This window comes from Dermacentor variabilis, unplaced genomic scaffold (assembly GCF_050947875.1).
Source record: "Dermacentor variabilis isolate Ectoservices unplaced genomic scaffold, ASM5094787v1 scaffold_18, whole genome shotgun sequence".
Lineage (NCBI taxonomy): Eukaryota > Metazoa > Arthropoda > Arachnida > Ixodida > Ixodidae > Dermacentor > Dermacentor variabilis.
The window spans coordinates 1,148,787-1,162,141 of record NW_027460346.1 but is presented as its reverse complement, the minus strand read 5'-3'; the positions used below and the strand labels follow the sequence as shown (position 1 = coordinate 1,162,141).

Below are 13,355 nucleotides of genomic sequence, written 5' to 3'. Positions count from 1 at the left end.
TGTTCTCACACATTTTTCTGCCATTTCCATGTGTTGTGCTCACTACCCAGCTTGAACCAGTGGGGTGCACTGGCTTTACAACAACCACAGAACAGTTCCGTCTCAGCTGCCTGACCACAGCTTTAAACTGCACCGTAGTAACATTCACCTAAACTGCTGTGGGCTGGGTCGCGGCGTGCAGGTAAAGCAACACAGCTGGTAATACCTGGCCCGAGTGGCCTCGGCACGTCTGCACACGGGCAGGATGTGTGCAGCTCAGGAGATTCTACTCCGGAGATTCCCGGGTACAACCGGCATGGCTGGAGCACTATACGCCGCCGCCGTAGGAGCAAGCGGCAGAGAAGCTTGGTGATACGAAGCAGCGTGAAGCTCCGCGAGGTCATGATGTACAAGAGAGGTTAGAACCGGTGTGACCGCGTGGCAATGTAGCTTTCACCAACGCGTTTTTGGAGCAGCGTAGCTTGGTGTTCAGGTGCGCAAGCTGCAGAGCAGTCTATTGATGGCGTTAAAGAGTTTTAGGTTAGGGCACGCAAGTCGCACCCAAGCGTTAAGGGATGCAAACTCCATTTTGGGCCATTTGCTCTCTTTTGTGTTCGCTTTGGGCTTTTTTGTATGCCCGGCGGTTTATGTCCCCTAACACTTGTGTCCCCTAAACTAAACCTCTCTATTGACGTGTGGACAGTGACAGAAGAGCAGTAGTGTCAGATGCAACACAACTCTGGCCAGAAGTTGCAACTTGCACTGTTGCTAGTAGACTGTGTGCCAATGTTTGGGTGGATTTTGTTCCAGACAGGCCAATGGCTTTTTGGTATGACTGTAATGCGGCAACATGCTAAACTGTGGTGGAGTGAGTGCCAAGTCAATTCAAGGCAGCTGTAAGACATGGTCTCTCTGAAAGTGGATGTCTACTCAGCTGGAACCTGTACTGTGCTTTCCATGCCTGCAGTGGTTTCACAGGAGAGAGAAATTAGTGTGTATGTGTCCCTTGGCTGTACCACCAAGCAAAGTTTTTCATACAGTAAGGGGGTCAGGGACCTGCACAGACTGCTTATGCTTTATGGAAATGCTTTGAGGAATGCTGCTTGAGTAGCGTGGGAATAACATTCACCATTTCTGTATTTCTAGTTGTAGTCATCCTGCCTCGGTGCCGGCTGCTACAGGATACAGTAGTGTGGCATGGGCCCGTGCTACTTTTTTTTTTTTGCTGTAGTTTGTGAATGTGTGAAACAGAATTCTTATCAGTTTGAATCACTTACTGATGCTAAACTTTTTTGAAATGCACTCTGCAATTTTAAAAAAGAATAACATACTTTGTCTCACTTTTATTTTCATCTCACCTTGTAGCTAAATTGCCTTACAGCATTTGGGAGCATATTATTATATTTATTTGTGACCATCATGGCTCACAACACCAGCAGCTTTCACATCTGATTTGGCACCCAGCTTCTAGCCACCAACAATTGCCGTCTGTCTTCAGTGGGACCATTCCCTGCCACACTTAACATAAATGTCATCAGTAGTATCATTGAGAGCTATCTGCATTTATGTTCCCAGCGTGGCATATTTGGTACAACCTCTTCGGCAAAGATGCAGTGGAATAAAAGACCATGAATGTGTAGTAGAAAGCTGGTTTATTCTACAGAGCACTGGTCAATCATATCCATCATGTAGAATGACACCGCACGAGTCTCCTCTCCTACTCGCTTTCGTCTTCTTCAACCAGCATATATGTAGTTTAATAGATGTGTTCATGTGCAAGGACAGCATTCAACATATGATCATATTGCTATGTGGACATTGGAAGCCAGGAACTACAGATCTTTAGATGCATTTTAAGTACGCAGACCATTTCTCTTTTCAGAAGCAACTAAAATCAGTATGGTATGGCGTAATGCGGAAAACCGTAAGGTGGGTTTCCACAGAACTATTACGTCAAACTCTTGCCTTTGCTTCTGAGTTGTTGATAAATTCGATTTCGCCTGCCATCTGCTAGCTGCCTGGTTAGCTCAGATGGTAGAGCGGGTGCCCCGGAAAGGCGGTGGTCCCGGGTTTGAGTCCCGGACCAGGATGAATTTTTTCTCTGCTGCGAAGTTTTTCTTTCGAGGAACCCGTATGGGCTTCCTTTCTAGCACTTAGCTCCGTTTGGGTGGATGTCTCATTTTCCCTTTATTAATCAGTTTGGTATATTTGAAACTCCATAGATTAACTTCATAACATATATATATATATTCCTTAGGGAAAATGGCATTTTAGCTTGACGAGTAATAGGTACAATGCCATCCTTGCTATGGTGTCATGATCAGCATTAAAGTTTTGCTATAGTTGTGGACAACTTTCTTTGGCAATGAAGGGGAAGCTAGAGGGGCAGAGCTTCTACACTGTATTACTATGCCAAGTAGTCCAGCAGCATTTGACAGCAGTTTTCTTGGAGCAGATACTGACTCAGCATAGCTTCCATGGGCAACAGTTTTGCATTTGCCTATGTGCAGAAGAAGATAGCAGAAAAATAAGTCATGTTTAACACTCAGTGATGTATCTTGTCTTTTACTGTTATAAATAAGATGTACGATACATGCGTTTCGAAGAGTTCAACTGACACGAATGAGAAGGTAGAACCTTTTTCAAGAGCGCTCTTATTTGCACATGCTTTGCCTTTGTGGCTTTTCCTTTGTCGCCGCAGAGAGTTGTATGCGAGTGTAGATATCTTTGCACATCTCCTGCCCTTTATACATTCGGGGGCAAGATAAAGGGCATGTTGATCATCCTCAGCGTTTATAACCAACCTTGCCTGTGACCACCTTTACACTCTTCAGTCTTTGTTGGAGAGTAGCAGCACTGGGCAGAAGCAGTCTTCGTGCAGTTGTGATGCAGTCTTCGTGCAGTTGTAGTACAGTTCAAGAAGTTGCGCACATTGCATTTCAGCAATAACTTTCTCCAGTTATTCGAGAAAGGGGATTTGAGGCAAGTTGATTGTGCTGGCCGAAATTCGTAGTAGCAGCTTGTGGCAGAAGTTTTGTGACAGTTTCCAGTAAGCTAATTAAACAAATTATGGTAAATAATTTTTGAATTAACTTCGGTGCACGTACTGCAATTGCAAAACTGAAGCCAGTCAATAGTCAAAGCATGCCCTTCAAGCTAGCACCATTTTCAAGGTAGCCCTCTGAAAGCTGTAAGTGAAATATACATTGGTGTTCCACATGGTTTTGTCCTGTGGTGCTTAAGGTAAGCTTTGCAGGAAAATGCTGCCGTGTTTTGGCACAGATATCTTAAAACCAATGCTGGTTTCAGGATTCCTACTAAGTGGACAGGCCTAAAGCACTGACCAGCTTCAATTCCACCACTGCTATGAAATTTGACTACAAATAAATTATCCTTTCTCAACCCTCTTGTTTTTAATAATTGCAGATAGTGGTCATCAAAACACTGCATACATGCAGTCCTTAATCATTGTGCTTAATCATTGTTCTCGCTGCACAGTGTGAATGCAGCATTCATGCAGTAGTACCTTGAACATGTTTATTTGCTCTATTCTTTCTTTGTTGCCTTTGCTGTGCAAGTGAGATATTGCCAGTAAAGCTTGCCAGAAGGACTGAAACATATTTTTGAAGTTGTTTAAACCTTACCGCACGATTCTTGCACACTAAAAGATCACACTTAGCAAGTGTGAAGGCTGGGAAACACTTGTAAGTTATTTTAATTTGATGCTATATAGTTGGTCTCAATATGCCGTACGTTGCATCATCAGCTGCCATGTGTTGATTAAGTGACTGTCGAAATTGCACTAGTGCCTGATTGTTGTACCAAAGTGTCCACACCCAGGGATCGTCTTGTACCAAAGAGTTTGTCCCAAAATGACCTGCAGTAGGCTGAAAAAATACCCACTCTACACGTATGAGAGACACCTTAATAAAATGAAAAGGCTGCCTAATCACAGCAAGGTTAGTTTGCTGTATTATAGGAAAAGCCTTGGTTTCACTGGAGCAAAGTCCAACTGCTCTTGCCACCGCACTGCCTGTTTACGCTGCTCCACTGCATGTGCTTTCTTCTCTCTTCTGCGATATTTGCATGCTTTTTTGTTTCTGAATGCTTACTTGATGTTTTAGTGCACCTATTTCTCTGTGCTCCTGTGGATGCTTCTTTGTTTCTAACCATTTGTTTACCCTCTCATCATGTTGCTTTGCTTATGTATGCCTGATGCTTTGTTTAACCTTATGTTCAAGCTCCAGCACAGTACAAACTTAGAATGCTAGTTAGGTAGCTGTGGCTGGCTTGCTGTTTAACCATAGTGTTCTTTGTCTGTTTACAGAATATTTGAAGGTGCTTTAGTGTTAGTTCATGCCACATCTATAGAAGGGGACTGGTGAAGTGGGGAGGGGGGGGGGGGGTGTTGCAAATGAGGTAGCCAAATTTTGAGTGTCCTGCAAATAATATATTTGCATGAATATAACAAGAAGTGTTGTATCTGATTTCTAAAATTATCAGCCTGAGAAGGCAGCTCATGTATTCACTCATACTTTGAAGCATTTTGAAATGTAAAATAAAAAAAAAATCTCGTTATATTCAAATGTGCAAGAGCTCTGCCTTAAAGCGACTAAGCTTTGTGGGAAAGCTAACTCTTTGATAGCAGGTGAAAAGATTTTAGAGGTGTGCAAATATTCGAAACTTTCGAATAATGAATCGAATAGTGTCTTATTCGATTCAGTCTTGGAATCGAATAGTCAGTATTCATAAATGCGACTATTTTTCTAAGACTTCAATTATTTTAAAACGTCAAATGCATCCAAAAAAACATAACATTCGAGAAAAAGGACTAAATTTTCACCCCTGTGGGCATAGTATAGACATAATACGTGGGAACTTGCATAGTGGAGCAGGCTATGTCACTTGGGTAGCTATACTTTACAGGCTGTAAAGTGATATTAACGCTCTCTGAAGAGCTCTGTGCATACAAAGAAACTACTTGTCTGCTTCGAATGTTCCATTTATGCTTTTAAGGAACAATGCTTCCTAATGTACAATGTAATGGCAGAAAGTTTCTAACTTTAATACTGGGATATGAACATCATTTCATATGAATTTTGATAACGGCTATTCATTATTCTATTCACAATGTATTGAATATTCGATTCGATTTGCTTCTTGCACTATGTGATTCGTGTTCGATTTGGTTTTAAAAATCACTATTTGCACACCCCTACAAGATTCTAATCAACTTTAGTAGGAAAGCTTATCAAGGGAGCAGAGATCCAATATCCAGGTTCACTGCAGCCACCGCACCGGTGCACATTGATGCTCAATTACTGTGCATATGGAACTTGCCCACGCACACGTCCAGCTCCTCGAGACAGCATGCCACCACTCCTGTTACATTTTAGCATAGCACTGCAGGTGATCTGTCACTGTGATGGGCACCTGAATAGGTACCAGTGGTTTCACGTGGGCTTGCATTGCAGTAATGGACCATGTTGTACAGCTGTGTTATGCTTCATTTGTTTGCAATGCAAGTGTAATATTATTTTTGTTTTCCGAGTTCTTAAAAGTCTTTCCTTGCATTATATTCATGCAAGTACTGCTTTATGCAATGTCAAGCAGCGTCCAGCTATTTTTTAGTTTGGTGAACACTTGAACTTGCCCATAAAAAATCATCTCCTGAACTGCAGTAGCTAAGACAAGTTTATGGTCACAGAAAATGAGGATCATAGCAAAATAATATGTTTATTTTAATGGGGATTGATAAGTACAGGAAGAAACATTGTGAGAACTATTTAGAATTGTACAAAATGAGCAAAATATGTTTCTTTAGCGTATAATTACAATTTGGCACCTAACAAACTACACATCATACAGATTGCCTGGCATTTCGTGCATTTCTAAGTGATAGCTGATGAGAAGTGCACTTTATACAATACAAAGTGTGCAGTATATAACCCCTAACATTTGTGCGTGACATGCCAGGGCATGTTGATTGACATGCTGAAGCACTATGCATGGCATAAAGTCGATCAGTACAAGACATTCTGTGTTGATAGTATTCTCACAGGCACAAATTGTGCTTGTATACTTGTATTTTCAGGTCAGAGGTGTAACAATTTGATAGTTTAATCTGTCCTATTGGGATGTCAGGTGTTTGAAATAAATTGCTTACTTTGGAAATACATCATCCCATCATGAACATGCATTTCTGAGCCATACAGAAGATGTGTATGAACTTGCGAGGCAAGTTTGTTACTGTACCACCTGTTCCTTTAAAACACATCGTCATAAAATGAGGCCATCATATTGCAATATATGCAGGCTGCAAACTTGGCTATTAGACTCTCATTTCATTATTTTAGTGACGTCAAAATATAGTCTGCAAAAATAGCTTTTTAAAATTTCTTCTTTTGTTGGTTTGGTTCTAGTTCACTTTGTGGTTGATACCCTGCTCCATGCAATATGTTGGACAAGCCGAAGCGGTGTCTGCTTTTTTTGGCTTACAACTGCTGCAGAATTTCCTAAACATGTGCTCTGCACAGCGTGTATGCACACAGTGTCTATGCACATACCGCACCGCTTCTTGTTTTTAAGGCATTCCAAGTTAATTCCTGTTGTTTGTTTAGCTTATCTAGAGCTAAAACACAGAACTAGTGGATGAAAGCTATGCATTTGGGAGTTAGGTTCACTTGCGCAGCTAGCCCTCGCATGTGAATGCACATAAAAAAAAATTGTGCAAGTGCTCGAAAACATGATCTGACACAGAAACAGATATAGGCCAAAGTACTGCATTTCATTATTCTAGCTTTCTTTATCAGGAAAACAAATTTGTGTGAACCACAACAAACAAATAATATGGCACTTCTTTCTCTGCAGTGAGAAGTCTCCATGATGTTTCCTGTTTGCCAAGTTATTCTTAGTGCACAAATTGAGTAAAGCCTAGTACTTCCCAAAATCTGGCTGGCCGCACTGTGTAGTTGCATTAAGAATCAAATGCTCGAGTCATTCTTCAAATATGTTTTTTTCATTTCCCTTCAATTTGCTTTGCTTTTCACATGCATGCTCTCGCTCTTGGCATTTACCTCTGCTTGCACTTGTGGTGGCACTGCTTTCTTTGTTGGCTTGCGAGCAGTGTAACTTCCTTGCAACGTTACATGGATGTCACACTGTACTGTAGTCAGAAGGTGTGTATGAGTTTCATAGAGGCTGTAGGACTTGAACACCATCTACAAAGACAGCAAAGATTTTATGCCAGTGCCCTGAAACTAGGCCGCACTATTATATGCACTATTGCACATTATGGGTGCTAATATGTACACTGTAGAATTTTTGCAGTTAGCAGCAGTGTAAGAAATGCCAATTAGGTCATAAGCTAAAGCTTTGTTCTTCATTGATGGATGGAGTGGGAAGCAAATGTCATCAATCGGATCAGTGTGGAGATTGGGTAGCCAGTGTACTTGAGTGCTTCTTGTTTGTTCCTAAAGGAAAAGAATGGGAAATTGGTATACCTTTAAGTGTGGAAATGTGCAGTGTCCATTAGCCCTTTCAGTGTTCCTGACGTACCAGTATGTTTCTGTGTTTCTGGCCAGCATGTCACTGACATACCCGTACGTTCTCCACTCTCTAGTCAGATGTGCACGGTAACATGAAGTAAACGCCTTCTAAGGTAGTTCCACGATCTGTTGTATATTTCTAGAAGCATAACTTCCCATATAGCTGGGTTTGCTCAGTCTGGCTTTTTCTTAACTTGCTGCAGAACATGCCCCTTCGTGCCCGTGGTGGCAACACGCACGGCACACATTTGCAAATGGTAGGGGTGGCTCCCAGACTTTGTGCACCGCTACCACGGCAATTTTCCGTTAAAATATTCACACCACAGTGCAAGGCCACCCTCTTGCGTGTTTCTGCTACTGTGGTACGTTTATAGGATGTTTTTTTTTTAACGCTTGACACAGTGGCACTGCACTCAGTGCAACAATTCTCAGCGGCGAATGTTGTCTGATACTTGTGGCAGACGGCACGGCACAAATAAAGCACGCAGAGTGAAAAGCTGTCATCTATAGCCGTCAGTTTATGCAATGAGGAGATACAGGTCTCTGTTATTGCATGTTTGCAAGTTGCTAAGATACGTTGATGCATCTATGACGAAAAGATGAGTGGCATGGATAGCAGAAGCTCATCGATGGCGAATCAGTGGAGTCCGCACCAAATAGTGGTGGTATTTCTGCTTCGAAGAAAATAAACAAGCACACTTATTTCTTTGCTCTGAACTATAAATCACGGGGGCCTAAAGCAGCATTGTTCTCAGCGCCGACAAGAGAAGCAGCAGACACCACTTCTGGGCGAAGGACGCTTTTAGGAACAAGTTCCTCAAGCGCGATTTCACCCATGTCGGGGATTAAGAAATGTTTACAAAAGGTACAGTAATTAGGTGCTTCTGCTTATGTCGGTAATATGATGCCCGAGAAAATAAGGGAGAGAATTTTTGGGGACTGTGATCACACAATGCGATTATGACTGCAAACCCTCGGAGAGATCAGAACAACAAGCTGTGAACGAACCCTGGGCAAATTACAATGTCAAGATTTCTGTGCCGGCACTTGCATAAAGCTTGTCATCTCGTACGTGTTGCATCATGCTCGGTCACTGGATCTGGAAGTGGAAGGTTCCACGGCTGCTGCATTTTCTCTTTGAGCTAAATTAGTTTTTAACATCACGCTCAATAAAGCTTCCTTGTGCCTGCGTTCCCGTACATTAAACTAAGTCTTGAAGGGACGCACACCAAAACGTCTTGCAAAGGTACTTGCATTTAATGTACGTAGGGCAACAAACCCTATTCTAAAACTTGTCTATCTTCTCCAGACAAATATTGGTGCTCTGGCTGCCTCACAAAAATATGAAACAATGTCTACCAAGGTGAAAATTTGAGCCAAGTGGACGCACTGTGGCATGCGTCTTGTAGGTTGAAACCGCCATTTACGAGCCATGGCACGCGCAAAGTGCGCGGGCATGAGCTTTCTCACGCCGGCAAGCGTACATGTTGTTCGGCCTTAACCGAAAACAAACCCTTGTATTCATTTTATATTAATCTGAGAAAAAATTCCGACGTTGAGGGTGCGTCACCTCAGAGAAAACCAGACACTGAAAGGGTTAAGCAAGGTTCTCTTCTGTGTGTATGACACCAAACAGCGCCCACCAGGTGGGAAGTGTTTATAATTTAAAAGCCTTGCTGTATGCTTCACCTATATAAATTTCCAGAAAGCAGTCGGCTAGGCTATCTTGTGCATGTCAACCACCATGACCCTGCTCACGTGGAAGCACAGAGGTACAAACAGGGAAGATAATGCTGGCTGTTCACCTGTAAATTTGCAGATCCACAGAAGCTGATAACTCGTGCAGGGAACTGAAACACCAGAGTGTTGCAAGTGATTCATGTAATATTTCCATGTGTGCATCGGTCTAGGTGGGGACAGAGGCTGATGTGTAATTCGGCAGCCATGTAATGCATCTGCCCAGATAGAATTGTGTGGTACTTTGTTTCTTTTAGTTCTTGCACCGCAAGCATAGCGGTCTGTGTGAACCCTTTTCCGAAGCAACACACCCCTGAAAAGCCGGATGCCTGGGAATGGGGCTGCTTGTACCCACCCGCCTTATAAGCTGGTGGGTGTCCAGCAGTTGGGATTGAGCCACGCACCTCCTGTAACAGCTGGGTGCCCGACTTACTGGGAACATGGAATGAGAATCTATTCTCTAAATGTTGACACATCATTTTCATTGAGGGTGAAACCGCGAGGAGGGGGCGTAATGGCTGCTAAAGAATTGGAAGTCAAGGGCTTTCATATTGTTACATTAACTTGCCCTCCTTTCTTCACTCATGTGTTTATCCCTCATACATTGTGTGCTGCTGTGCATTGTTATGCTGCTTTTGTCAGGCTTCTTGAGGGGAAGTTGTGCACCTCATTATTTCCTCAATTATATTTACAAGAACAACTTTCCTCTGAGCAGCATTAACAGGCAGCATGAAGCAGTGTGCAGAATGCATTTTTGCATAGTTCTGATTGTATACTGAATAATGATGAAATGTCTTTGTCTACTACTGGCAGCCTGTGTGGGCAGCAGGACACATGTAGCTCACCAATGAAACGCATTGCAAGTGTTACCGATTTCTTTTGGGGTGCAGTGTGGCAATATTGACTCCTAGTGTGCTGCACACACAAAGGAGAACATCATTCACGGTGTCCCCTTGAGTGCTGTTAGTATCCGCCGCAGTGGTTATGTTGTGTCGCGAAGCACGAGGTCACAGGTTTGATTCCCAGCCTTAACAGTCATATTTTGCCAGAGGTGGAATGCAAAAATACTCTACTATGCTTTCGATGCGTATTAAATCGAAATCATCCAGAGCCTTTCACTAAGGCATATCTCATAGCTCTTGAGCGTTTGGGCTGTTAAACCCCATAATTTGAGGGCTATGTAGTGCAAATGGGATCGTTGTAGCCCACTATGCAAACTCGTGACTACATCATCGTTTATTAGGAATATGCTGTGTGTGCTGTACGAGCACCATGAATGCACCATAGCAATTTGCTTTCATCCACAATGTCGATTCACAAGTCTGCAGAGCTTTCCAAACCTGGAGCTACTAGCTGACAAGCTCTTATAGAAATATGCGGGCACGATGAGGAATGAAATCCTATACGTCACATGGTGGCCATGAAGAGCTGTGACCAATCCATGTAAGTATGGTGTGTGAAGCAAGTCCAAGTTATTATTTTCCACTATTGCTCATTTAGAGTTTAACACAAGTGATCATAACGAAAGCTGCCTTGTAGGGCTTGCGAGTGTTGAATTTGTTTTCTTTTTGGTTAATGAGGTTTGCCCTTCTCCCTCCTTCATGCAGATGAAAAAGGCCCTGACATGTGTGCCACCAGTGCCATGGATGCCAGTGACACTTAAAGCTGCCACGGCACCTGAGTAAGTCTCAAATCATTGAACTATCATTACAGAAGTCAGGCTGGCCTGTTTTTACATTGCGGCCCTTGAGGAAGTTCATTAAAGAGAGCTGCAGTGGTGAACATCCAAGTTTTTATCATGTGGCCCAGTGTATGGTGTACTCATGCTTCTGTTTACATTTTCCATTTCTTTGACTCTGCAAAAACAACCAAAAACCGTAGTCCATGGTTATACCATGTAGTGAAACTGTAGTAGATAACAAACCCGATTAATGTTGCAGTTATGTATTCTGTAACACTTGGAGAACGGAATTTTAGTGAGAACACATACGGAATGGTATCTCCAGTTTAGTAGCAAAATGAATAAAGAATATAAACTACATAAAACCATGTCAGATTTGATGGTCACCATGAGATCATGGAGGGTTGTGAGGCCTGATGGGTCATAAGCCAGCAAAGCCAATTCCATTGCTGCATGCCGATTTACTCAATGATGTAGTGACAGGATCAGTGTCCTTTTTTTTAGAATACCTTGCTCACCCAGCCGTGCCCTTATTTTAGGCCAAGCCAGGCTCAACGCAAGTCAGACCTTTTGTCTCCCGGCATTCCCATAATGTCACAGCACCCTTTAAGAAAACTCACATAGGTAGATGGTGGCACTAGGTTTCCCTCTAGTTACTATTGCACGTACACATGAACAGCTGAGATAAGAGGCTGGTGCAGAACGTGCTGCACAGACACACATTAATAGGGTTGACATTGAAAAGGGGTCAAGGCAGGAATTATCTGGCCTTGTGCTGGAAAATTTTTAGAGTAGCACAACCAGCGGAGCATGGAGACAGCCTTCCAAAACACTGTGGTCATGCCATTTGGAGGGACTTATGGAGAAGAAAATGAGCTCGTCAGTGACCATTGTGGTGTACTGGGGAACTGAAATGTAGTTCGATGCAGCCGTGCTTTTCGTGGTTTGCACCTGCTACCTTGTGAAGAAGAAAAAGAAGCCTTGCTTGATTGCGCTTGCCAGAGACAACATCAGAATAAACAGGGAAATGCTTTTAGTCTAATGCTCATGCTACTGGCAACAAGGATGGCCATCGTATAGAGGCTTGTGAAGCAGTCATGGCTCATCAGGTGCCAGAAGGGAGAAGTGCATCACTCCCTGGACCATATCATAGTTGGAGTGACAGAACCAGCATGAAGCAACGCACCCCCAATCGCTGAGGAACAATGTGACTGTAACAACACACTGCCAGCACCGTACGCAATGAACCCGGCATTGTACCACAAATGACAATTTAAAGACCTGTGTCGAGTGCCTCCTTCTAGAGCCTGGTCGCACAAAAAAAAGTTGAGTTTGATTGCACATGCCGGAAGAGAACATCAGAATAAACAGAAAGATGCTTTTCTTGTTGGTCTAGAACCGTATTTGCATGAAGATATTGCAAGTTCTGGTGAACTTGCAATATGGTGAACTGATGATTACCCCATCACAGTTAGTGTAGCATAACCTGGCAATGGGTGTCTTGATTAGGTGACTTGAAACAGCGTGGTGCTGTGTGCTGTGACATGTGACAGCGATGACTGCATCGAGGGGAATAAGCACAATAAAACCTCGCTTTCATGTTTAGCATTTGTTTTTGTGACATCGAATTACATTATGAAGCTTCTATAAATGTATGTAATGCTGATTGAAGCGTGACTCGTAATGTTTCACAGCTTATTCCTTCTGTCAAAAAAAGAATCAAATCAGAAATCAAAGAGATCAATCTTTTTGATTTCTGTACATAGAGAAAAAGCTTGTTTTTGCTTACAGAGGACTACTATCTGGCAAATCAATGCCACCTCAGTCAGCTTCAGAGATACGCACCGTTACAATTTACTTAGTGTTGGGTGCTAGTCGTCTCTGTGCAATGCTCATTGTTTTGTGCGACTTATTGGTTGGCGCATTTCCTTGCCTCACAGGTCGGAGCTGCCACTTGGCCGATGTTCTTGCCTACGGGTGAGAAGAGGGTCGCCGTGGTTTCGCATGGATGCTCAAAAGAATATTTTTGCACTCTTGTGTTCTCACTCGCTGTCTTTCTTTTTGTTTTGTGTTCTACAAGAATAAAGTCAGTATTCTTGCACATTGCTGGATGGCTACTCGCGCACTGGACGGTGGCGAGTGCGGCACTTTGATGACGACGTGTAAGCTGGGGTGATGCTGCGGATGAGAAAGGGGGCCATGGGTGTAACATACACTGAATATGACAAATGAGTTCTGTTTCCTGTAGCACAAAGCAACAAAGAAAAGTAATGCACCGTATGGGTTCTCAAACTTAGTTCCGCGAACAATATCTTGGGGTTGCACGAGCAGTTGGAACGGATCTGACCTCATCCCATTTTTCCACTTTTGCTTCCACAATTTATCGATTTAGAGAAAAATTTGCATTGCAT

General features: G+C 42.9%; 1 protein-coding gene across 9 annotated transcripts in view; it reads left to right on the top strand.

The window, feature by feature from the left end:
• LOC142568303 (uncharacterized) overlaps positions 1-13,045 on the top strand; it is a 101,777-nt gene extending 88,732 nt beyond the window's left edge. For 8 of the 9 annotated variants that reach the window (XM_075678296.1, XM_075678294.1, XM_075678297.1 and 5 more), the window contains 3 exons: positions 182-397; positions 10,871-10,944; positions 12,885-13,045. In XM_075678296.1, coding sequence (XP_075534411.1) covers positions 182-397; positions 10,871-10,926 — 272 coding nt within the window. In that variant the 3' untranslated portion in view covers positions 10,927-10,944; positions 12,885-13,045. The remainder of the gene's footprint in view (positions 1-181; positions 398-10,870; positions 10,945-12,884) is intronic. The other variant, XM_075678298.1, reaches the window with a different exon arrangement.
• Positions 13,046-13,355: the final 310 nt, after the last annotated feature.